At 42.9% G+C, this 27,492-nt stretch overlaps 1 protein-coding gene across 1 annotated transcript in view; it reads right to left on the bottom strand.

Moving 5' to 3' along the window:
- Positions 1-27,492, bottom strand: part of LOC126175900 (uncharacterized) — a 215,129-nt gene that overhangs the window by 175,742 nt on the left and 11,895 nt on the right. Inside the window, exon 3 of the mRNA XM_049922958.1 lies at positions 2,528-2,669. Coding sequence (XP_049778915.1) covers positions 2,528-2,639 — 112 coding nt within the window. The 5' untranslated portion in view covers positions 2,640-2,669. The remainder of the gene's footprint in view (positions 1-2,527; positions 2,670-27,492) is intronic.

A 27,492-nucleotide genomic window follows, 5' to 3' on the forward strand; every position in this document is an offset into this window, starting at 1 on the left:
TGGAAAGACTGAGTAAAGTGGCGAAGTACCATTGATACCCCAACCAGACAGATGTTGGATAGAGGGGAAACGAAGATGATGATGATGAAGGATTATCTCTGCTGATCACACATTAGCTTATACCATTTACCTTTTTCACTGTTTCTCTGCTACTCTCCAACGTCTGACCTGTCAAGTAGCAGGACTCATGGGAACAACCTCAGATGTCCAGTGCAACTCTTGACAAAACATCAGAACAAAAAGTTTCATGGACCACAACCACACAGCCCAAAAGATTCACCATCAGCTAAAATATAGTATCTCATGGCTTCAATACCAATGATTCAGAATTAGGATCAGTCGACTCATACAAATACCTGAGTGTAACAGTTTGCAAGGATATGAACAGAAATGATTACACAGCCTCAGTTGACAGTAAGGCAGGTGGCAGATTTCAGTTCATTGGCAGGGTACTGGGAAACTGCAGTCAGTCTACAAAGGAGACTGCTTACAAATCACTTGCTCATCCTAAATTGGAATATTGCACAAGTGTATGGGACTCATACAAAATATGACTAACAAGGGTACTGAACATTTATGATGAAGGATGTGTCACATGATATTTCCTGGATCATCACTTGGCAGTTGTGGAACTTCGTCATAGTGTGCATCCACTACACATCATCAAGATAGACTCTTCAGTTGTACTAAAGTGTGGGCTTTTATCATCTGCAGTTGCAACAAGTTTCACTAACATTCGTCGGCCAAGAATATTATTCTGATAGTGAGCTAAGGTAAGTTAAGACATCCATGAAAAGCAGCAGAAAAATACCTAAGATGAGATCTGATGGAAAAGACAATGTCACTTGTTTCAATACTCTTAACATACAAATAACAGAGCACAAGCTGTTAGCTTGAAACTCAGTCAGCTAAACTCATAATAGGATTCAAACACAAATGCATAACTGCAAAACAATCCATTGGAAGCTTACAATTACTTCACAGGACAATCTTCTGTACAAGCCCCATTATCCATTTGAGTTCATTTCAGACAATTCAACTCAACCTATGTTGCTGTATTAAGAAAACTAAATCACTTCGTTCATGTCTATGCTTACAGATATCCCATTCGTACCTAACCACCTGTATAATTACAAGGTGTACAACTTTGCTTCCACCATTTGCCGATAGGTGGCAACAACAGTAAGTAGCGGTCGAAAGAAACAGATCACAGATGTCACACAGTTAGCTTGGACCTCCGTCAACATAACCTCATTCAAACATTACTCGATTTGTGTCTGAATCATAAAGTTGTTCTTGATTGAAAATGCCAGTTTATGAGCCTAATTCTCATCATTTGCGGAAGTATTACTTATTTGTTTCAATATGAAGAAAACAGTGGCTGAGTCTCATTGAACGCTCTCAAGTACATATGGTAAGGACGCTATTAGTGAAAGAATGTGTTGTGAGTGTTTTCAATGCTTCAAGAACGGTGATTTTAATGTCGTGGACTGGCACAGTAATGGAAGAGTGAATGTTTTTGAAGATGCAGAATTGGAGACATTGCTGAGTGAAGACTCACCTCAAACTCAAGAAGAATTGGCATGATTAGTGGGAGTGACACAGCAAGCCATTTCAAAATGCCTCAAGGCTATGGGCATGATTCAGAAAGAAGGAACTTGGGTCCCATGTGAGCTGAAACCAAGAGATGTTGAATGGTGTTTGTGTGCTTGGAAATGGAAAAATGGAAGAGATTTCTGCATCGTGTTGTGACCGGGTATGAAAAATTGGTTCATTACAATAACCCTAAATACAAAAAATCATGGGGATATCCCGGCCATGCTTCCACGTCGATGGCGAAACCAAATATTCACGGATCCAAGATCGTGCTCTGCATTTGGTGGGACCAGCTCAGTGTTGTGTACTATGAGGTGTTAAAATCAAGTGAAACATTCACAGGTGCTCGTTACTGAATGCAATTAATGTGTCTGAGCAGAGCATTAAAAGACAAATGGCCACGATACAGCGAGAGGCACAATAAAGTGATCTTGCAGCATGACAATGCTCGACCCCAAGTTGCAAAAGAGGTCAAAATGTACTTGGAAACGTTAAAATGGGAAGTCCTACCCCACCCACCATATTCTCCAGACATTGCTCCCTCTGACTATCACCTGTTTAGATCAATGGTGCGTGGCCTAGCTGACCAACACTTCCGATCTCATGAAGAAGTCACAAATTGGATCGATTCGTGGATTGCTTCAAAATATAAAACAATTTTTTCGACGTGGGATTCATATACTGCCCTAAAGATGGGAGAAAGTAGTGGCCAGCGATGGAAAATACTTTGAATGATACATGTGTAACCAATTTGTTTCATTAAAGCCTCAAATGTAGGGGAAAAAATGGTGGAAGCAAAGTTGTACACCTTGTAGTTACCTTGAAAGGACCCTACCAGAAACAATTATTCTCCTGGAAAACAGAAGAAAAAGTTGGTTGTTTAAGCAATGTTTATGGAAAAAATTGTACAAAAATTTGGAACACGGTTCACCTGAAGATGGACACTGCACACTCTGAAGTGCCTCCTTCAGAATCTGCCTGGCTCGAGTGAAATCTTCAAGGGCTCGCCACTCCTCGTTAAGATCATTTTTCAGCTCTTGCATTTCCAGCCATTCATCAGTTCCTGCCTCAGACTGTTAAATGATATATCTCATCAATATTGTAAATGTAAACATGTTCAAAGACATTAGTTTCTCTATTACGCAACTGCAAAACTTTTGATTACATTGAATTATCATTTTCAAGTAAGTCCGCTCATTTTCAGAAAAACTGAACAAACTTATTAACAACAGTTCCTTTTAGACTACTGATTAGTTCTCAAAAAGCAGTAGATGCTAGTAAAAGCTTTTGCCAATTAGTGCTCATGTATTAAAAAAATACTTGTCAGAATAAAAGATGGAACATTTTGAGAAGAAAAAACTGGTGCTATCTATTGATTGATCAGTTTATTTATGCGATATTTCACTATAGTTGAATCGGATCCCTGACAGTTGTGCAGTAATGGGCATTACACAGTTGGCCACACTTTCAAATACACATGCTGCCAATTTCACTACCGCGTTTTCTACAGCTGCCACCACGGCACGAGGGCACTGCCATGAATTATTACGCTGCTGCTAATGAGAGGCAAGCATCCCCTCTCCAGAGCTCCAGCAGTGGGTGTACTTAAGTTTGAACATTCATGTCCTGGCTCATTTTTATTTCTTTCCCACTTGAAAAACATTTAGACTTTCATAGTGGCCAGGGCTCGACATCATCTAATTGACATTGTACTGAAGAGCGACAGATTTGTAAGTCTTTTGTATCTGCATGTATTTCTACACTCAAATTTCTTGTTAGCAACTGATGCTGCAAATTCTGCAAGAAAGTTATGTATTATTTTTACTATTTGATTTTAGATGTAAGCTAAATAAACATCTGAAGTCTCTGTTCAAGAACGGCATCTGTTCCTTGTTCTTGTATCCACCAAAGAACCACACAGCATGCAAAGGAAGACACAACAAACTGGTGATGAGGATGGGATGGGGAGTTTTGGATACCAGAGTGGGACAATCTTTTTTAAGTCTACTGAATTATTTTTTGTGCATATGCACATATTTAGCTGAAATATTTAAGCTGAGTTATTTAAGGAATTATGGCAAGCCAGGGAGAACAATGTGTAAGTGCTCTGCAGTGTCTAATATGTGCAGTGTCTAATATGTCTTGTTCATTTTCAGAGTCAACAAATAACAGAACTGCTGTCAGCAGTTTTTTCCCCTCGTACAAGCACAAGCAGCCCAGCAGCAAAACACACCAGAAGCTAATGAAGGAATTCAGCTACTGCCTCTGCCCTTCCAACAGTTTGATGATAAGAAGGAAACATGGAAAGAATACATAAAATGGCTGCATCAACATTTCAATGCCTACAAAATCACAGGTGAATCATGTCATGCATTTTTCTTTTCATGTGTAGTACACATGCATGTGTGCATGTACACCTACTGCCTCCTAGTGAAATTGTTTCCCCTCAGTGAGTCCCAAACCCAGATACACAAGGGACATACAAAACTGGTCTGCCCGCAAAAGACTAGAAAGCCTTTCAGTGTTATCTCATGATCAGATTCTGCACCTCCTCCTGCTCAAAAATATGACAAGGGAAGACACAGAAAATGTACACACATGCAACATTGTAGTGATCAGTCATATCAAGGATGGATTGTGGAATTGCAGGGCATGGCTAGAGACCGTAAATTCAGTTGTGTCGGTAGCGCAACTTGTCAGTGTGAAATGCTTTGCGATGCTATAATTCAGAATCTATCAGATCAGAGATTGAGGGCTGAAATTTTAAAGCATCACAACACTAGCCTTAGTGAAGTGCTTAAAGTTATTGAAGCACGCGAAGTTCAAGATATGGCCAAGCAAGTCTTCTGTCCACCAGTTATTGCTTTACTTGAGACAAACAACCCATATCGCAGCCACAGCCCCAGCCCCAGCACTCACAAGTCAGCACCATATAAACAAGGCCATACACACAACATCCAGCATTTGCATTGCCAACACAACACTTATTAGACTGCCCCTGCTCCACGCAAAGTGAAGTCATGCGTGAAATGCTATGTCACCAATGATCGGAAGAACTGCTTCTTCAGACAAGCTGAATGCAATGTCTGTCATTGCACGGGACATACAAAACTAGTCTGCCCGCAAAAGACTAAAAAGCTCTTCAGTTTTATCTCATGTTCAGATACTGCACTTCCTCCTGCTCAAAAATAAGACAAGGGAAGAGACAGAATATGCACACACATGCAGATAATGCAAATACCAAACACGTCAAAAGGCTCTCCCAATCTCAAATTTCACTAAAGTAATCTAACACAGTTTTTCACAACACAGAATGGACAACTGTCTTCAGAGAGCATGTCACAAACTGTGGATTACATTGTGTATCTGTAACCAGTAGATGCCTTTACAACTAAATACCACAGCTCCTGTGGCACTCCTTAACCTAGATACATACGAAAAAATTGGCCAACCATCCTTGCAAACATCAAGAGTGCATCTCACCATCTATAACAGTGATAGCATTTCAGTGCATGGAACATGATGCTTACCTGCAAAATACAAAAACACAACTAAGGAAGTCCCTTTTGCTACAGTCCACTCACGCATGATCCCAAATATTTTTTGGTATTGGTGCATTTGAGTCCTTCAGATTATATGTTGTGACTCGCTGATCTTTCAAAGTGCCGCTGCGCAGTTATGCGTGTCCTCTACATGTGGCGCTGTCTGCCAGCCATGCAGCAGCAGCGCCACCTAAGCGGCCAGCCAGCCAGCGGCCGCTAGACTTGGACTCAGTTATGATTTGACTGTTAAAGTGTACACACGTCTTACTCTGTTTACTTGACCTGTGACTTTCACGTATTGCATCTTCCTTGAAATATATTTGTTCAACTTTAAGAACTTTAAGTTACAACAATTGGCGACGAGGTAGTGATTTTTCTTTTCCATCGTTGACCCACATGTTTCCATGGCTACTTTAGAGCAACTATTGCAAGGTCTCATAGAACAGCAAATGCTTCTCACAAATGCGATTCATGATTTCATCGCGGCCTCAAATGCGGGGCGTCTCTCGTCGTCGTCTCTACCTACTTTTCCTCCTTACGACGAGACGGTGGAAGACTGGTCTGATTATGAAAAACGTCTTCGACAACACTTCTTGGCATTCATGTCGTAGACGAACAAACATGTAAGTCTCTTTCCTTTCATGGATTTCACCTCAAATGTATTGGTTGTTGACGCAATTGGCTCCTTTGAAAGATCCTGCATCTTTGTCCTTTGCTGAAATGTACTCACTTATGTCCGTCTATTTTCAAAAGCAAATGCATGTGGTAGCCTCTCGTGTTGCCTTTTATCGTTGTCAAAAACAACTGAATCAATCCTATCGCGCTTGGGTTGCTGAACTTCACGGCCTCAGTGAAAGTGTCAATTTGTTACTGACGTTCACAAAGAATCCTACGCCGATTCCATGGTTCGGGATGCTATTATCCAATCGGCGCCCTTCAGTTGGCAAATCCGACTCTAGATGAAGTCCTATCCATCACTCAGTCTTTTGAAATTTCTCGCGCAGCTGGAGCGCAAATAGAGGCATGGGGCGACGTCGGGGAAATACAACCTCTGTGTGATGTTGACGAAGCGTGTGACGTGTCCCCGCCGACCGACATGGCCGCAGTACGCTCCCAAGCGCAGCCTCGGCCTAGCTGTAAACAAGCCTCTAAGAAACTGCAGCAAAACCCACGGCAACTTCCTTCATGTCCGCGGTGTTTTAGGAAACATTCACGAGAAGATTGACCACAACGTTGGGCCGTGTGTCACAAATGCAAAAAAAAGGGTCATGTGTCATCCGTTGGGCCGTGTGTCACAAATGCAAGAAAAAGGGTCATGTGTCATCCGTTTGCAAATCCGACTGCATACATGATCTTCCCTTTCAGGGAAGTTATTCCTCACTGTGCAAATACTTGGCCGAGATGTTCGCATGCAGGTGGATACTGGTTCTGCTACCACAATCATCAATTCTCAGACGTATCTTCAGTTGGGTTCTCCAATCCTGTCACCTGTCACTAGGCAATTATGGACTTACAATAAACAGAAGATTTCTCTCTTGGGACAATTTGCTGCCGAGGTATCTTACAAATCTGTCGTTTGACTGTTCCCATATTTGTGGTTGACCATAGTAGCACGGAGAATCTTTTTGGTTTCGATGCCTTTCGCGTTTTTGGGTTCTCCATAGATGACTCTGTCAATATCGTCTCTGATGCTGTTCCTTATGCTCAATTAGATTCCTTGTTGACGACATCTTCGTCCCATTTTTCTCCTGGGTTAGTCCGTGCAAACGACTTTGAAGCTCATATCACGCTCAAACACACTGCTCAGCCTAAGTTTTTTCAGGCTCAGCCCATTCCTGTGGCCTTTTGTGATCAGGTCAAACGGGAGATGGATCGTCTCACTGCTTCAGGGGTCATGCTTCCTGTCACTTCCAGGGAGTGGTCCTCTCCTGTTGTCGTTGCTAAGCCAAATGGTGATATTCGTCTCTGTGGTGATTTCAAAGCAACTGTAAATGCTCAATGTCTTATCGACACTTACCCTATGCTTCGGCCTGAAGAATTGTTCACAAAACTTGCTGGAGGCCAGTATTTTTCTAAACTTGACCTGTCAGAAGCTTATCATCAACTTTCTCTTGATGCTACTTCCCAGCAGTTTCTGGTCCTTAACATGCCTTTTGGCCTCTATCAATACCAACGATTGCCATTTGGGGTTGCCAGCACCCCTGCTCTCTTCAGTGATTCTTGGAACAATTATTGCTCACTGTCCCTGGGTGTATAAATTACCAGGACGACACTGTTGTCACTGGCCCCACCACTGAGAAAACATCTTCAAAATCTCCACACGCTTTGTCATGTCTTACAGACTGCCGGTCTTAAGTGTAATCTTCAGAAATCAAAATTTTTTCAGGCATCTATCATGTACTTGGGGTTACAACTCTCTCGGGATGGTATTCGTCCGCTTCAGCAAACTGTCGCTGCGATCAATGCCCTTCCTTGCCCTACATCTGTTAAGGAACTGCAGGCCTTCTTGGGAAAATAGCATACTATCACAAGTTTTTACCGTCTGCTGCTTCGGTGGCTCAGCCGCTGCATCACCTGTTGCATAAAAACGTGCCTTTTCACTGATCCACATCGTGCGATGCGGCTTTCCAGAAATTGAAGACTATGCTGAAACAGGCCCTGTGCCTGGCTACTTATCGACTTGGCCACCATCTTGTTCTTGCCACGGACGCCTCTCAATACGGGGTCGGTGCAGTCCTTGCGCACTGTTTTTCTGATGGTTCTGAACAACCCATTGCTTATGCCTCCAAAATGCTCACGGATGCCCAACGAAAGTATTCTCAAATTGAAAAAGAAGCTTTGGCCATTATTTATGCTCTTCATAAGTTTGGTGTTTTTCTCTATGGATCCAAATTTCACCTTGTTGTGGATCACAAACCACTTGTTTCCTGGTTTCATCCATCAACGTCACTTTCCGACAAGGTTGCACACTGCCTCCAGCATTGGGGTCTTTACTTGTCTCATTTCAATTATGAGATTCATTTCCAGCCAACGGCTCAACATGTGAATGCTGATGCACTGTCTCGCCTTCCCATGGATCCTGATCTGACATTCGATAGGGACAAACTTTTGTGTTTCGACCTGGATGTTGCCGAGCGGAGGGTTGTGGATGGGTTCCCCATCACCAGGGACCGGCTGGCAGCTGCTACGGGTTCTGACCCTACCCTCTCCCGGGTTTTACACTGTATTCAGAAGGGTTGGCCAGGTCGTCCATCCACTAAGACTTCTGATCCGTTGCGGAACTACTACACTTTGCGTTACCACCTCACACCTAGGGATGGTGTTATCCTCCTTTCCACCAAAAATGCTTCGCCGCGTGTTGTGGTACCTGCGTCTTTGTGTGCTTTGATCTTGCGCCTCCTTCACCAAGAGCACTGGGGTGTCTCTCACACTAAATCTCTGGTGCGCTGTCATGTGTACTGGCCCAGCATCAACTCTGAAATCGCACACATGGTCGCTGCCTGCGGTCCTTGTGCGTCACAGGCCGCCGCCCCGAAGTCATCTTTGTCACCGTTGCCTTCACCTGAGAAGCCCTGAGAGCGTATTCATGCCGACTTTGTAGGACCTTTTTTAGGTACTTACTGGCTTCTCGTTATTGACGCCTACTCTATCTTTCCTTTCATTGTTCGTTGCAAGTCGCCTACCACCGCAGCAACCACCAATGCTCTAGCTCACATTTTCTTTTTGGAGGCCTTCCCTCTACTCTTGTTACTGATAATGGTCTGCAATTTGCCTCTTCTGATTTTGCGGATTTTGTGCCCATCAAGGCATCATGCATGTCACAGCCCCTCCGTTCCATCCACAGTCAAACGGTAAGGCTGAACAACTGGTCCGCACATTTAGGCTCTGATGAGGAAACTCCTGACTTCTCCTGCTGCTGATGATGCGCTTCTCCAATTTCTGGCTTCTTACCATTTCACCCCAATGGGCGACCACAGCCCAGCTGAGCTCTTACATGGAGGACAGCCCTGCACGCTACTTCATCTTCTGCGGCTTTCCACCTCATGGCCGCGGGTGCCTTCGCTTGGCTGGTTCACCGCCGACAATCTTGTATGGGTACGGGGATATGGCAGGTGGCCAAAATGGAGTCCTGGCCTCATCTTATGACACTATGGCCGACACCTGTATGAAATACAGATGGACACGGGTGTTGCAGTGTGTCATTCGGACCAGCTTCAGCCTCGTGTGCCGACAACGCCTATTCCGGATGCCGCTACACCACCTTCGGCTCTACCTGATGCTCGGGATACTGGAATCTCTCATTACTTACAACACAGTCCTCTCACCATCATATCGCTGCCAGCACAAGAACTGACGTCACCAGGAGACATGCCCATGCAGGAACCAGACGACCATCATCTGTCGGAGCAACTCTACTCGCCTCCTTCTCCTACGGACGCAGGCACATCGCCCATGTCTCCTGTTATAACAACCGGACTTGCTGCAACAGGCAGATTGGTGCACGGGGCTCCAGCAGATTCGACCCCCACGTCTCCTGTCATCTCGACCCGTTATCATCGGGGACACTTCCGTCCGTACAGGAAGCCGCCTCCTCAAGACCTTACAGCCAGTCAAACAACACCTATGGATCCAGAATGAGATTTTCACTCTGCAGCGGAGTGTGCGCTGATATGAAACTTCCTGGCAGATTAAAACTGTGTGCCCGACCGAGACTCGTACTCGGGACCTTTGCCTTTCGTGGGCAAGTGCTCTACCATCTGAGTTACCGAAGCACGACTCATGCCCGGTACTCACAGCTTTACTTCTGCCAGTATCTCGTCTCCTACCTTCCAAACTTTACAGAAGCTCTCCTGCGAACCTTGCAGAACTAGCACTCCTGAAAGAAAGGATATAGCGGAGACATGGCTTAGCCACAGCCTGGGGGATGTTTCCAGAATGAGATTTTCACTCTGCAGCGGAGTGTGCGCTGATATGAAACTTCCTGGCAGATTAAAACTGTGTGCCCGACCGAGACTCGTACTCGGGACCTTTGCCTTTCGTGGGCAAGTGCTCTACCATCTGAGTTACCGAAGCACGACTCATGCCCGGTACTCACAGCTTTACTTCTGCCAGTATCTCGTCTCCTACCTTCCAAACTTTACAGAAGGTCTCCTGCGAACCTTGCAGAACTAGCACTCCTGAAAGAAAGGATATAGCGGAGACATGGCTTGGCCACAGCCTGGGGGATGTTTCCAGAATGAGATTTTCACTCTGCAGCGGAGTGTGCGCTGATATGAAACTGGCAGAAGTAAAGCTGTGAGTACCGGGCGTGAGTCGTGCTTCGGTAGCTCAGATGGTAGAGCACTTGCCCGCGAAAGGCAAAGGTCATTTACCTGTCGACACAGATGCTGCATTGGATACTTCCTGCTTACATATTGATTCTTCTGATATGCAACCACTGGATTGTTTTCCTACTGATTCAAAGCAGATCACACAAGCCACGGAGCACAACCAATCACTACAATTGTTAAAAAGTTACCTTCGCAAATGTTGGCCGTGCACTCCAAAATGTGTTCTCGACCCCTTAGCACGAATAGTTTATCTCTTCTGAATGATGTGATTCTGCTTCACATGTCTAATGAATGAACAAGAGTGTTAATCCCCTCCCTGTTGCAACAGCAAGTGTTAAGTCGTTCTATGTAGACGTCATTGGGGAACTGTTCGCACTAAGCACATGATGCGCCACCATTGTACATGGTTTAGATAAGCAGGTGGAATGTGTAAGGGCACAATGTTGTGCTTGCATTGACAACAGACCGCTCTGCAGCTGGAATTTTTCTCCTGACCACATTCTGATACTCTATGGCAATGCCTCCATGTAGACTTTGCTGGCCCCTTTTGGACAGATCTGGTTGATTATCATCAATGCCTACAGCAAATATCGTTTTGTTATCTCGGTACATTCAATAAATGCCGCCAGCACTATCAAGGCGCCCGCTTCTCTATTTTCTCCCCAAGGCTTGTCACAAACAACTGTTTCTGACAATTGACCTTCTTTTTCTTCCAAGGAATTCTGCATACACAACGGAGTACAGCAAGTCAGTACAGCACTTTTCTCGCCACATTCTAATAGCGAGGCCAAACTTTTCGTTTGAATGTCAAAGACACAAATATCAAAACTTCAGGCTTCACATTCAGGTGAAGATGCCTTACTGATGTTTCTGAGTTCATACTGTATTCTGTCTTGCTGCAGATCAAGTTGTTTCAGATTTCATCATTGCACGATGTCAGGCCACCATGACACAGCCACATCTGCCTGCCACAATGCAGTCTTCTACACAGCTTACCGAGCAGGTGCCTTCATCCATGGCTATCTGACTGATGGAAGCCTCTGCCTGGCCACCTGCAACACCATTACTGCCAACATCACAGGTCACTATTTCCATGAACATTGATGCTGTCACTAGTTGTCAGCACCCTCCATGCTCCTACCTGAGCATCTGGATGTGTCATGTACTTGTTTTCTGGGGCAATTTCAATGGTGCTAACAAGACACAATGATGAGACATGGGTCTAGTCTGCTCTGTCTCCAGCCAAGCAATGAGGCTCATCGTTATCCGTGGCACATCCATGGCACATGCAAGCATCCCCCCTCTGAAGCTCAAGCAGCAGGTGTGTTTAAGTTCAAACCTTCATGCCCTGGCCCAATTTTGTGTGTTTGCCGGTTGAATAACACTTACACACTTTCATAGTGGCCAGTACTCGACATCTTCTGAATAGACATTGTATTGAATCTGTATATATTTCTACGCTCAGATCTACTGTTAACTACTGATGCTGCAAATTCAGCAACACATTTATGTATTATTTTTACTATTTGATATTAGATGAAGAATAAATTAATATTGAAATTCTCTGTTCATGAACAGCTTCTGTTCCTTGTTCCTGTATCCATTAAAGAACCTCACTGAGTGCAAAGGAAGACATAACAAGTTGCAGCAGGCTGGGGGCAGCAGCTTAATGGGCCTACCTCAGCCAATAACGTAAGATGCTTTTGTAAATGTCTCTATGACAATGACTACTGTCACAGCTCTGTACATGGCTATTGTTTCCGCCTGCAGCTCTTAGTGCTTCACAGTTGAAACATGACAACAGTGCTGTGAGCTGTCAGGGATCTTCTAATGCCATCTCAACTATAGCATTTATATCTCCTGCTAATGGTAAATAAAACATTTCTTCAATATATAACAGTATTTTCATCAAAGTAATTTACTGTGCAAATGCTCATTCAATCATTAGATATTGGTATAGTGTTCTGTGGCTCAGACAGACACAATGTGCAAAAAAATTTTCAAACTATAGAAGAAAACTCTGACAATAATATCAAAATAGAATAAATGGGGGCCTCACTGCCTTACATTGCTTAATGATCTAAGAACATTAAATGCTCCTTCTTAATATGTGAAGTGGTGCCCTGGCTGAGTCAGTTTACTCTTTCATAACCCGCAGTTTATAAATAGAATGCAAATCTTGACCCTTCTTCACAGAGGAAGGTAATACAACAAGATGATCGGGTTTATGCACTAGACAATTGGGGATGGGGGTGGGGAGTGGGGGGGGGGGGGGGGGGGGGGGTGTTGGAGACAGAGAGAAAGAAGTGACGGAATGTCATCCTGTTGATGATGATGCAATACTATTTCAAACTGGAGAAGGATGGGGACGAGAACCAGCTATGTACTTCACAACAGAACAATTCTGTCATTTGCCATAAGTGGTTTCGGGATGTGAATTTAACCACTATCCATAGAAATGCTATTCCAACATTACATCATTCCACCACATAAAAATGCCACAAACTGATACTGCCATTTTTAATTCAACATTAGAAACAGAACCATTAAGATATCACTAATGTGAGCAATACATACACTACAACTAGGATTTTCCTGCAAAGAGTCCAAGAAGGTAGGATATTATTTAGATCTGCCAGCCAATTATATGTTTCACAACAGCTCATTTGGCAGGGACATGGTTAAAGATACTCAAGTGTAAGATGGTTCGAGTCCATTGTTGGAGCCTTCTTTCTTTTGAATGTTTCTGATTATAACCTGCTACTTGTGATGTGGCAATATTGCATACTTTTTCCAAAGACTTCATTATTTTGCCATGAAAAATACTATTTTTATCATGTGATTGGTTATAGACACAGACTGGACTAGGATTAGAATACAGGTACTTATATCTAAGGGATGTGGTACACAATGTTCACTCACTAAGTCACTTAATGAAGGACCAACTTGAAATGATGACATCTGTGGTCAGACAGAGCAGTGCACAATGTTATGATAACAGTCTGAAACACTGCAGCATGAACAATGGAACCATGGAACAGAATGACAAACATCAGCAATTAGCTATTGTAGGTAAATAGGATACACTGGCTGACATGCACGCACAATTTACTTTAAATAGCCCCACAAGATAACATTTAGTGGAATACTATTGGATGATTTGATGAGCCTCAAGAGGACAAGTCCTCTCCTTTCTATCAGTTTACCAGAATTCACGGCACAGAAGTAGTTCTGGATGACCACAAAGTGGTGGATCAGTTTCATGCATCACTGTACTCCTTTGCAATAAAAGCAATATTGTAGCATTCCCAGTTATGAGAAATGAAAGAGATCTCCCAAACCTCCGCCATTCACTTCTGATGTATGAAAGTGGGATGGTAATAGGTGGAACTTGAAACCTCTGCAAAGTGCTGGCCCAAGGTGTTGGAAATACAAGGTGTGATCAACAAGTAACAGGAATTTTTGTTTTTCTTAAAGAATCTTTATTTATTCATCAACATAAACTTTGTCCCCTTCAAAGTAATCCCCCTCAGATATAATACACTTGTACCAATGCTTTTTCCAATCTAGAAAGCACATCTGGAACTCACTTTTTGTTATGGTGTTCAGGTCCTTCAGCAATCCCATTTTTATCTCATCAATGGTGGCAAAACAATTTACTTTCATGATCTCTTCACCCCTGGGAATAGAAAGTAGTTGCAGGGGTCCAAGTAGCATGAATAAGGTGGCAGAGGCAACATAACAGTTTTGTTTTTTGCCATAAAATCAAGAACAAGCATTGAGGTGTGAGAGGGAGCAATACCATGATGGAATTTCCATCAGTAATTGCCACAATTCTGGTTGTTTTCTTTGGACTGCTTCGTGCAAACAGCACATAGCTTATGGGTAGTATTCCTTGTTGACCATATATGATCATAAGACAGAAAATAATGATGCATTATCCCATTATAAACTAAGATATCAGTGAGAAGAACCTTCACATGTGATCGAACTTCCCAATTTTTGTTTTTGTTTTTGTTTTGGGTATTCAGGCAATTTACACTGGAACGATTTGATCTTGGTTTCAATGTTATACCCTCACACCCATGTTTTGTCACTTGCTATATCCTTCTTTAAAGATTCTAGACCACTGTTGACTTCACTGAGCAATTCCTGAGCAATGTCTAAGCGACACTGTTTTTGGTTGAATTCAACAATTTCAGAGCATACTTTGTCACTACATGTTTCATGCACAAAACATCTGAAAAAATTGCTTGGCATGAGCCAAAGGGTAAGCTGACATCATCAGCAACCTCTCTGATGGTGATCTGGTGATTTTACAGAACCATTTTCTTTACTTCTTCCACATCATCATCAGTAATTGATGTGCTAAGGCATCCAGAGCAGTCACCATCTTCAACGTCTTCTTGACGCTCTTTGAAGCATTTATGCCTCTATTAAACTCTTGTTTTCATCACAGTAGATTCACCAAAAGCCACAGTCAACATTTTGAATGCGGTGCTCCACTTTTATTCCATTTTTCAAGCAAAATTTAATGCAAATTCTTTGATCATCTTCTTTGAAATTAAAAATTCACTGTGCACTCACAACCATGTATAACCTTTTCGACTGTCATCAATAAACTAAAAATACAAAACAGCTGAAAATGCATACATAAGTCAGCAACATGTTTACCAACAAGGTAAAAAAAAGTTCTTGAAACCTGGATGTATAAAACTGGCAACATTGAAAAATTCCAGTTATTTTTTTATCACAGCTCGTATCAACAAAATAGACTATAATATTGTTTGCAATGGTCAGATCTAGTATTGGAAGACAGACCTTGCCAGCAACACAATGAAGTTTATCCCAAATGATGGAAGAGATAGTAAAATGGTTAAGAGAATTAACAAATGAGATCTGTGAGCCTTTTTCGCTACAACTGATAATTCAAAGGCTCTTTGCATGCACCGTCCAGTGGTGTTCAAAGACACAGAGAGTACATCTTCGTGCACAAATCATATATTGGCATTCCTCATTCAATCAAGGAACTGGCATTTGTCACAGGAGGAAAGACACTTAGTGTTGGAGAGGTACTCTACCTGGCTTTCACTGCTGTGGAACTACTGTTTGTCACAGGTCACCAATAAGGAGTAATGCTTCCAGTAACCTCTAGAAAAATGCCAATTTCTTATGCACAGATTGCATAAGGTTCAGAAAGTGAGTTATGCACCAGAAATAGTCATTTGAGTGTGTTTCTGAGACAAGAACATTTGAGACAGTTAGAAAGCTGTGTGCTGCAGGAGAGATCCAGTAGTGACAATGAACTTATAGAATATGAAAGAAATGTGTGTGTACTTGTGTTAGAGGAGACGATGTTAAGCTGATCCAGCATAGCTGTTGGAATGGTGGGCATTGCAGTCACCAAGCAGCAAGGAAGATGGGAGATGGATCATAAGCTATACTACACTGATGGAAAAAAATTGCAACACCAAAAAGTAATTAATGTAAAGTAGTGAAATTTCTGGAATACATTTGTCTCTGTGACATATTTAAATGACCAACATTGCAAGATTACAGGTTAATGTAAGTGTGAGATAGGCCATTGCAATTGTGGAATGTTATTAGATTAATAACCAGTGTAACTGCCTGAATTGTTGAATTCAAGCATGCAAATGTGCATGCAGTCTGTTGTACAGGTGCCAATGTCAGTTTGTGGGATGGAGTTCCATCCTGTTACACTTGGTCGGTCAATACAGGGAAGGTTAATGCTGGTTATGGATGACACTGGAGTTGTCGTCTGATGGTGTCCCATATCTGCTTGATTGGAGACAGATTTGGTGATCGAGCAGGCCAAGGCAATATGTCAACACACAGTACAGCATGTTGGGTTAAGATAGCAGTACATGGGTGAGAGTTATTGCTATAACGTCAAGTTGAACACATATATTTCAAAGATGACACAATACATGTAAGTCACAGATCGAGTAGACATAGTAAGACTTGTGTACACGATAACAGTCAAATCAGCACTGAGTCCAAGTCTGGCGGCTGCTGGCTGGCTGGCCGCTTAGGTGGAGTGGCTGCTGCATGGCTGGCAGACAGCGCCGCATGTAGAGGACACGTGTAACTGTGCGGCGGCACTTTGAAAGATCGGTGAGTCACAACAGTTATCCTGTTGGAAAACACCCCCTGGATTGCTGTTCATGAATGGCAGCATAACAGGTCAAATCACCAGATAGAGGTACAAATATGCAGTCTGTATGCATGGGATAACCACAAGAGTGCTCCTGCTGTCATATGAAATCGCAACCCTAAACATAACTTCAGAGATAGATAGAGTGTGTCTAGCATGCAGACAGGTTGGCTGTAGTCCCTCAACTGGCCTCCCACTAACCAACACACTGCCATCACTGACACCAAGGCAGAACCAGCTTTCATTAGAAAACACAACAAACCTTCACACTGCCCTCCAAAGAGCTCTCACTTGACATTGATGAAGTCACAAGTGACAATGGTCTGGGGTCAGTGGAATACACGCTACAGGGCATATGACTCGGAACTGTCCATGAAGTAACTGATTTGCAACAGTTCGTTATGTCACTGTGGTGCCAACCGCTGCTCAAATTCCTGCTGCAGATGTGGTATGATGAGCCAGAGCTATATGCTGAACATAATGGTATTCCATCTTGGTAGTGCCTGGTTGTCTTTTGACAGTACATTCTCGTGACCACCACTGCCAGCAATTACGTGCAGTGGCTACATTCCTGCAGGTCTTTTGGCAATATCGCAGAAGGAACATCCAGCTTCTTGTATCCCTATTACACAACCTCATTCAAACACAGTTAGGTTCTGATCATGGCACCTGTATTACCTTAAAGTCATTCTTGACTAACATCAACTCACCATGTCCAGTCTCAAAGGTAATTAACACTCACAAACATTACAACATGTATTTAAAGCAAACTTGATTTGCATCCTCATACAGGTGCTACTAGAATCACTCTTATGTGACTGGTATGAAATTTGAATGGACATTATCTTTGAAGTGTAGAAACACATCTCTTCCAGTGTCACACAACACAACTCCTTCTTGCAATTCTCTCCCCCCCCCCACCCCCCACCCCCCACCACCACCACCTTTCTGTGTATGTCCACCGTGGTAAAACAGGCAACTGGGGAATGTAACTGCGGCAAAGAGAGAATGTAATTCTGGGAAGGGTAATATGAAGACCATTAGGTTGCAAATGGGCGTTCAACGGAACAGTCTGGCTATGGTGTCATCTTGATGAGCATCATATCCCCATAAGCTGGAGTCCTCTCCTTGGGAGGAAGATTGTAACATACAGATACAGGTGTGATGTGTGAAAGATCAAAATAGTCTTGGGGCCATATTTTTGTTTCTTATAGGCATATGACAGCTGGGGATAGTGAACATAGTAGCAGCAGGGTTGCTTTGGCAGCTTCAGAGCAGTTGCTTTCACATATGTTTGACTGCAGAGTTATTCCATGGGGACACCAATGCGCTTAACATCAAAATCGCCTTTGGAAAGGGAGAGTGCTCACTGATCTGATAGTTTGACTGCTAGTATCTTTGGTTTTGATTGGCTTTTTGTTGTGACTCTTCCTTACTTGTTGGAAGTGTTGGTTATATGAGTACAGGTGATGGCATAAGCCTTTGATACCACATGTTTTTATGAGGGTGAGTTTCTAAGACTTTCATTTATGACTTCAGAATAGTCTGGGGTCAGCTCCAGGTCTCCTGCCACAGGTACGTTGACAATAACACATATATGTCCTCGGTTCTGATGTCTGAGTGTGTTGAGGCATTACTTTTGGTGACTAGATTCTTAAAGTAGAAACAAATGTCAGAGGCTGTATTGCTTCAAAAGCCATTTTAGCTTCACCACAGGGGATTTTTCTTGATACCTTCAGCTCCTGAATTTTTTCCTCGTTGTAAATCCTGCACTTTCTGCTTCACAATGGATGATTGCTGGAACAATTTATAAATTGTAGACAGAATGTGCAAGACTCAACTGATTTGTGGGCTCTGCCCTTACGTGTCACAGTGGTTTGGCCAAATTTTTTGCATTTAAATCAATGCATCAAATTTTAGATGTATCGTCAAACTTTAAGGTGGAAACAGCCTGGGGTAATACGTTCAGGTAGTTCTGGTGAACTGCAGGTTAAAATAAATGTTGCTGTTTTCTCCAATACTCCACTCACCATTCTCATATTGGTTTTCATTTCTGTGACACTCAATCTTCTTGTGGTTCTTTGTGTGTATTTCCATTACATCTGAGCAGGTAATTACATCTTTGCTGAAGTTATGCATTTCAGCTACAACGGGGTAATCTCCTCTCACAACGTAGGAGCTTAATGCTGGGTGTGACATAACTGTCTCTAATAGTAGTGTACCTCTACAAAGCTGTTTTATATTTTTTAAAGATCCAACAATGCACACCGAACCTTTTTGAATACAGAAAGGGGAGATCTTTCCAGAGGTTCCCTCTTCTCACTTCATTACTATGAAGGTATTAGTACAGACTGGTACTGTTTTCCTGATATTTCTTCTCTGGCAGGCTCACAATCTGAACTCTCTTAGTCATTTGAGTGTAAGAGCCACCTCATGGTACACCCTTCCCATCAAGAGTATTTTTTATTTGAGTTCGCTCCACTGGAAATCACAAAATAAATGTCGACCCAGGCAGAGCCCTGCTTACCTGAGCAAGCCTCCTACAACTGGTGGTGGTGAGGCGCAGAAGCGGGGAGCAGGGGGAGAGGGGGGGGGGGGGGGGGGGGGGGCAGGATCCCTAGATTTTGTCTGGCATGTGGCACACATTGAGGATGGAGCATTTTATAGACTTTTGTACCTTTCTTGTGATCTAGGCAGTTAAGCCAAGGTCCCTCTCTTAAGAACTCAGTCTTCCCTTCCCTAAGATGTGGGACAAACTCCATCAGGACCCTTAAGTGAGGCCTTCCTGGGTTTTTAGGAGGTCTACCAGTAGCTACATTACTGCCATGATAGATCTCAGCTTTACTGATTTGGACAAATTCTCCTGCTTATGATAACATAGCGTCTCCTTGGCCCCTCTTGCATTCCTCATCTGACTGAAATCAATGTCCATGCATGTCTTTCTTCAGATCGCCAAAGATGTGACAATCTCATGGTGAAAGATCCAGGCTGTACAGAGGATGTTGCAGTGTTTCTCAAGCAAATCGCTCAAGCATTGTCTTTGTCTGATTGGCAGTGAGGGGATGGGTGTTATCATGCAACAGGATGATTCTGTCTGACAGTATTCCTGGGCGTTTTGACTTAATGGCACATTGCGGTTTCTGCGAAGTGTCTTCACAGCACTGTGCATTGAGGTTCCACACTTGAGGAACTTGGCAAGCAGTGGGTCATTATGAATTTATTGGCACTTGTATGAACAGTTTAGATTTCTTTAGCTGGGGAGAGGTGACAAGTTTCCACTGTTGGCTTTGTCATTTGCCCTGAGGCTGCCTGAATGCTGTCAAATTAAATCATCCTGTTGCATGATAACACCCACCCCCACACTGGCCAATTGGACAAAGGCTACACTTCAGCGATTTGGTTGGGAAACACCACAATGTTCTCTGTACAGCCTGGATCTTTCACCAAATGATTTTTCACATCTTTGATGACCTGAAGAAAGACATGCATGGACACTGGATTCCATCAGATGAGGAAGTGCAAGGATGGGTGCAGTTGTGGGTCCGTCAGCAGCCGACTGTGTTCTATGAAACAGGAATTGATCGTCTCACCTCCCAGTGGAATAAATGTCTTAACACATGTGATGATTACTTTTGAACGGAACCATTCCATGGGCCCATTGTAGCGGGTGTTCGGTTTTCATTTGACTGTGCCTCATAACACATTACCTTGGTGAAGTGAAGTGTTACCCAACATCTACCTAACCACAAATGGTGATTGCAACAGGTGAAAGTATTTTTATTAGTTAAGTAGTTTAGAATCACAAACTGTTTGTAAGTTTTGTTATTGTGCATAAACTGTTATGTATAGATGCCATTCATCTTCGAGGTGGGATGACGATACCAGTTTATTACACATTGCTTTACCTGTTGGCTTGGTAGTTATTCGATGCTGTGGTGCTGATACTTGAAGAAGCACGAGAGACTATTGAACAAAGAGCACAACGTGACAATGAAGATGATGTCCAACACACAGGAAAGAGTCTTGTTATCAATTAGTTAAAACTGTCATTCATTGCTGCCATAAAGAGCTCAAGCTATGTCATGTCAAATGTATGCACTGTAATTTTATATACAGCATTTGTTCATACACACAAACTGTAATTGAAGATGTGATATAGACAATATTAGAAGAAGTAATTTCTATTATTTAGTAGAAAGTTGCAACAGTATCAGATTTTCTACATTTCACCAAAAGAACAATTGCAGTGGAGAAAAAGTCCAAATTTATTTAAACTATGCAGTTTCATCTAAACATTAAATCAAGAAGCAGCAGTGCAAAGTTGAAAGAAAACAACATTCTTAATTAGCGTAGGCATATATGCTACTTAAAAACTAATGGGAACACAAGATTCTGGCAGCATAGTGCAGGGTCCAGAATAAATTTGAGCTGAGAACCAATCAAGGAAGATTACATTACTGACATTAAATGAAACTGACATTTTTTGGCAGAAGAATTTTTGACAAATATTGCTGCTGTCCTTAGCAAAATGGTCACCAGCAGAAAAATTATATCACAGCAGTTTAACAGTTACATCCAAGAGAGATTAATAAACTTCAGAAGACTTAATATATCAATAAAAAAAACAAGTAAATCAATCGATAACATATACATTGGAAAAGACTTTACAAAGTCTATGAGTTGGAAGACTGGCACCTAAGACTACAGAGGACTGTTACTGTTTCAACTGGTCCATAAATACAACACAACAACTAGCAGATTCAATGTCAGCTGCCCACCTGCCAATGGCAGTGTTGTTCACCAATTGCAGCGACCTGGTTTTCCAACATTTTGCTGACACTATGAGCCACAGAATCGAGTGTAGTGTGCTGTGTTAAAGCCAAGTTACATTTGTTTTTGTTTCTGTTTGGTTGCGTTTTTTGAAGGGCTTAAGGTGCAGTTGGTGTATAGAAGACTGTTTTCCTTAATAAGTTTCCGTTCCCATACAGAGAGTTTCTAGCAAGAGAAGAAAAACAGATTTGAACAAAATATTATTTTGTTTGTATGAAAGTTCTGACCTACAAGATGGATCAGGTATAGAAGCCTACTGCAGAACTGACAGCTGAATTTAACAATAGATTAGACAGTACTAACACAAGTATCAGAGCTCAAGTTGATGAGCTAAATGTCAATGTAGGCATGCAAGATGTTAGGTTTGAAAAGGCTTTGGCATGGACAAAAGGACAGACAATTGCTGTACGAAATAATACAATAGATAGTACAAATAATAACTTAAAAATAGAATTAAAAGCCAAAATTACAAGCAATGAATCATAAATTAGACTAACATATAAGGGATTCACACAGAGGAAAGTTAGAAATTAATAACAGAGTATCTCAATCCAAGCTATGATGTCTACTTTAACAGAAGAGATACAGTCTAGGTGATTAACAGTGTGACTTAGTAAGAAATGAGGTTGATGAACAATTCAGAGATATAACTAAAGATTTAATGGACATTAATGATTTTACTGAAGAATAATATATGGAGCTACGCAAACTACATATTTCTTAAGGGTATTTTCTATATCACTGCCCAAATGTTAAAATGGTTCTAAGAAGATTGATTTTGTCCTTCGTTATTTGGAAAGAGATGCTACAAAATAGGGAAACATAGTCTAAAGAATTCTCTTCCAAGAAAAATTTAATAAGAAGTACTGGTCATCAAGTACTTACGAGAAATTAGTACTTGTTTGTTGCACCACAGATACTATAATAGTACTGGGGGTAGTTATTGGAAATATACTGGATGCCATATAACAAGCTCCAAATATTGTGATACAATTGAAGAAAGTCATTTAATAAAAGTATTAGTTCGTAGATTGCCAGTATCAAGTAAGAAAGGAAATATGATATAGTGGGTGGACAAACTTAATCTTCTTTACATTTATTGAATGACTTGGTACATTAACCAAAGTATGAAGAGACTATATGCAAGGGGAAAATCACACAATCAGATAACAATAATGTGAGCCATTACCCACCCCAATTTCCGCAAAAGAATGAAACAAAATACTGTAAAGTTAAGAAAAAATATGATAATAGGGTAATAACAAAGGACACTAGTCATCAGAAAACCATGTACTTTCTGAGCTGGGCATACACTCCAGGATGAAACAATGGAAAAGTAAGCCCTCATACAGAGAAGGTAGCAGCCCTCACATGCTCAATATCTACTCATGAGTAGTTAATTGAATGAGAGGAACAAAAAACAGATGTACAACAAGTGAAACCAATAGTGATTGGTAGCATCTAGGCCCCTCTGGACCCGGCCTATGCAGCGCAGAGAGTGAGGTGTGCAACCTCCATCTCTCCTGCAGTCTCTCGTGACACCTCAGGCTCCAGACACCCCCAGTCTATGGGCACCCGAATGTCACGCTGTATGTGGCCTGGCCAGCAGTGGCTGTGCTGGGTGGACAGTAGTGGGAACATGAGCAAGGTGGCAGACTCCCGAGGCAATGTCATGACGATGTCTGGGGTCCAGGATGGCGGTCGCTCTGCTGGTGCACCCTTCGGGAATGTCCCAGGCTGTGGTAACTCAATCTAAAGCAATGGTCTGCCCCATGGTGGGGAAGCTGTTAGCAAGTTCAGACTCACCCGCTGTTGCTGTGATGGTCTGGAACAACTAACAGTGGAACTGTAGGGGGCAGGTGGAGGAGGACGGGGGGGAAGGGCTCAAGATAAGCCCTTCTTCTGTCAAAGGTCAGCAAAACGGGGCACATTGGAAGGACTGGGAAGAAAAATACTGGGGGGAGGGGGGAGGGAGGGGAGAGGGGGGGACAGCCGTGTAACTGGAGCTGGTGCTGGTGTTGGGTGATGGTCTGTTCTCTGGTATCAAGCAAAAAACCCATCACCTCCATTGCTCATAAGTCACAGCTAGGGACCACTGATCTTTTCGGCCAAAACCCTGGGCCCACACCTATGTGCCAGACCAGAACTTTGGAGAGGGGGAAAGAACTGGGGGACTGGATGTGGGCAGCAGTAAATGGAGGGGAGATCTGGGTTGACATCCATGTAAGAGCTCTGACAGGCTCTTGTCACCAAATGGTGTCCGTGACAGAATCTTGGATGTACTTCTTCAACTGCTGTTTGAATGTCTGCATGAACTTCTCAGTTTCTCCATTTGATTGGGGATGAAAATGAGGCAAACAAATATGCATCATTCCATTCTTAGTACAGAAATTCTCAAAGACCTCTGCCCAAAGCTGCAGACAGTTGTGGGTCAGTAATGTCTGGGCAGGCCCTCAATGGTGAAAATCTTCAACAGCCCTGTCACTGTGTCTTCTGCCATGATTGTACAGGTGTTAACAATGTATGAAGAACTGTCACAATGATGAGTGAAGTGGTATTCAGGAACAGGCCTGCAAAATGGAGATACTATCGTTACCAAGGTATGGTGCGTGCTGGTCAAGGTGAAAGATTTTGAGTTGGGGTCACCTGCTGTTCTGCACATCTATTGCATTGACAGACAAAGCTCTCTATTTCTCAGTTGATGCTCGGCCAATAAGCACGGTGCAGAGCAAGCAGCTTGGTCCTGGAAGCACTCCAATGAACATGAAGCAGCAACTGTAGGGTCTGTTATCGTACGGCTGATGAAATCACAACAGGTGCCACAGTGTGGCGTGTTGTTAGAAGGAGACACCACCAAATAGAAACAAATGGTGTCATAGCCCATGGTAATGCCAAAGAGGAGTAGATTGTTGCTTGGCCAATCATTCTGGGTACCCCATCATAATGAAGGTGCAAACTTGTTAGAGAATAGTGGTGGTGGTGATGCAGGCTCCCATAATTGGAAAATTGTCTATAGCTTCTTGAGCTTCGTCATCCAGGTAGCAGCAAAGAACTTCCTCTTGATCAAACTTTTAGTCCAGGTCCACGGATAGGTGGGAAAGAGCGTGCTGGGGTATGCTTCTGAAATGGATTTCATAGGTACATCTTGAGAGGAACAATGCTCAGTGCTGGAGCCAGTGAGCAGTAAAATCTGGGACATGAGCTGTTGGCTTGAATAACAAGATTGATGGCTTATGGTCCATTACCAGGTGGAGATTGGTGCCATAAAGAAAGACATAAAATTTCTTCAAAGCAAATATAAGTGCCAGCGCTTATTTCTCAATTTCAGAGAATTTCATTTTTGCAGGGGTGAGGGCTTTTGAAGCATAAGTGATGGGATGCTCTTGAACTATCAGTCTCACAGCGAGCGAGAATGAGCCCCACTGAGTGGCCTGATGCATCTGTCGCAACCACTTTCTGCTTCCTGGTTGGAACACTGATACAGACATGCTGAGAGTAGACATTGTTTGAGCTCCCTAAACACTGTTTCGCAAGTGGCTAACTATGCGAAAATCACTCCCTTCATGGACAACTGATGTAATAGAAGAGCTATCCAAGATGCCACCAGAAATAATTGTCCGTAATATGGAATTCTTCCAAGAAAGACCCAGAGCTGTTTGATGTTCACCGGCTGAAGCACAGATGCAATTGCTTCAAGGTGTTTTAGCATTGGTAATATGCCTTCGTGGGAAAGGATGTGGCCTAAATACACCAATGAAGGCTGAAAAAATTCACATTTGCTAAGATTGCACTCTAAACCTGCCTCTTGTAAAATGAAGAAGAGTGACTTCAGATTTGCTAAATGCTGCTCTGGGAAATCTCCTGTGACGATGATGTCATCCAAATAGTTGCTGCAACCTGGCACAGTGCAAAGCAGCTGTTCCAGGAACATCTGCAAAATTGCCGGGGCACTGGAGACCTCAAAATCCAACCACTTATATCTGTATGAACTGTGTGGTGTGTTAATCACTAATATCTTCTGTGAACATTCATCTAACAGGAGTTGTGGGTGTGCCTTGGCAAGGCCAGTTTGGAGAAGAAGTGTCCACCCACCTGCTTCTCAGGCTTTGGAACGGGGTACGTGTCCACGTTGGATTGAGCATCCACCATGATCTTGAGTCCTCACAAAGTCTGATTTTTGCCAGATGGTTTCCTAATGACAACCAGGGGAGTAGCCCATTGACTCGATGTATAGGTTCTGTCACATCCAACCCCTGCAACCTGTCTAATTTATGATTGACCTGGCCATGGAGTGCCAGTGGAACCAGCCAAGAGCAAAATAATTGAGGCCATGCCATAGGTTTCAGTGAAATATTAGCTCTGAACTTTTTGGCTTTTCCCAGACCAGAAGGAATAATGTGAATTCAGTGCAGAGAACATCCAGTTGCTGACAAGAAATGTCCTCGGAGCCCAAATGTACTGTGTCATTGATGGAAAATCCAAAATATGTGACTGCACTCAGATCACAAAGATTCTCAATATCAGCACTATTTACAACTGAGAAATTTATGTCCCTGGTTACATTTTTGTAAATGACTTCCATGGTAAATTGACGTTTCAATGGAATGCATTGCTTGTTATAACTGATCAACAATCAAACTGATGGAATTAGTATGGGTACACTTAATTGTAAATATGTTTGAAAATTGATGAGACCAGAGGCAGCACACATATCGACTTGAAAGTTGAATCGAACACTAACATCAGCTCTTACCAACTGACATCGGGACTCATCTGACCAGGCCACAGTTTTCCAGTCATCTAGGGTCCACCAATATGGTCATGAGCACAGGAGAGGCACTGCTGCAAACCATGTCATACGGGTAGCAAAGACACTAGCGTCGGTCGTCTGCTGCCATATCCTAGTAACACCACATTTTGCCGCACTGTCCTAACATATACGCTCGTCATACGTCCCACGTTGAATTGTGGGCTTATTTCAGGCAGTGTTGCTTGTCTGACAACTCTACACAAATGCTGTTGCTTTCAGTCATTAAGTCAAGGCCGTAGGATACTGCGTTGTCTGATGCGAAAGGTAATGCCTGAAATTTGGTATGCCAGACACATTCTTGACCCTGTGGATCTCGGAATATTGAATTCCCTAATTATTTCTGAAGTGGAATGTCCCATGCGTCTATCGCCAACTATCAACAATTCGTCTTGTGCGGCAATCGGAAACCTTTTCACTTGAATCACCTGAGTACAGATGAGAGCTCCGCCAGTGCACTGCCTTTAACTCTGAGGAGCCAAAAGTCGTGAGACAGTGATACACACTTATACACATGGCGGTAGTATCGCGTACACATGGTATAATGCAATGGCCGACGGCCTTCACTTCATGACCGAGAGCAGCGGCGTTTGCGTATAGCTGTCAGTGCTAACAGAAAAGCAACACCGCGTGAAATAACTGGAGAAATCAATGTGGATGTTGAATGTCCTGCCAGCCACCCGCAGTAGTATGAGCAGTTGAGTGGATGATGCGGAACATACAACATTTGATCTTGTGAATAAGAGACGGGAACAACAGATGCGAGGTGACCCTGTCAGTCACATTTAGATCAATCAGCCCACAAGTATGGACTGTCATTTCTACCACACTTCTGAAAACAGTCTGGGCCAGGTGGATAAAGCTGTTGCAACCCGGAGCAACATGAGACCCACTGTTAATGTGCAAAGGGATGCACGGGCTGTTATTTGTGTACTGTGAGGATATCACTGCTGGCTGCCAAATCTTTCACATGCCAGTTCACTCTTTACCATGGCAGTGTCCACCAAGGAATATATGCGGCAAACTGTGCGAAATGCAACACCTCACCTAACAAAGGGTCATGAAACTGTAAAGCCTTTGACCAAAACTCTCTGTAAGGTGCTGCATGAATGATCATGTCTCTGATCATTCCTCCTGCATACGCATAAAAACCTTGCACCAGAGACTTAGCCTCTGGAGTTCAGCCACCAAAGCTTGGCAGGATTGACCCGA

Source organism: Schistocerca cancellata, chromosome 3, assembly GCF_023864275.1.
Source record: "Schistocerca cancellata isolate TAMUIC-IGC-003103 chromosome 3, iqSchCanc2.1, whole genome shotgun sequence".
Taxonomy (NCBI): domain Eukaryota; kingdom Metazoa; phylum Arthropoda; class Insecta; order Orthoptera; family Acrididae; genus Schistocerca; species Schistocerca cancellata.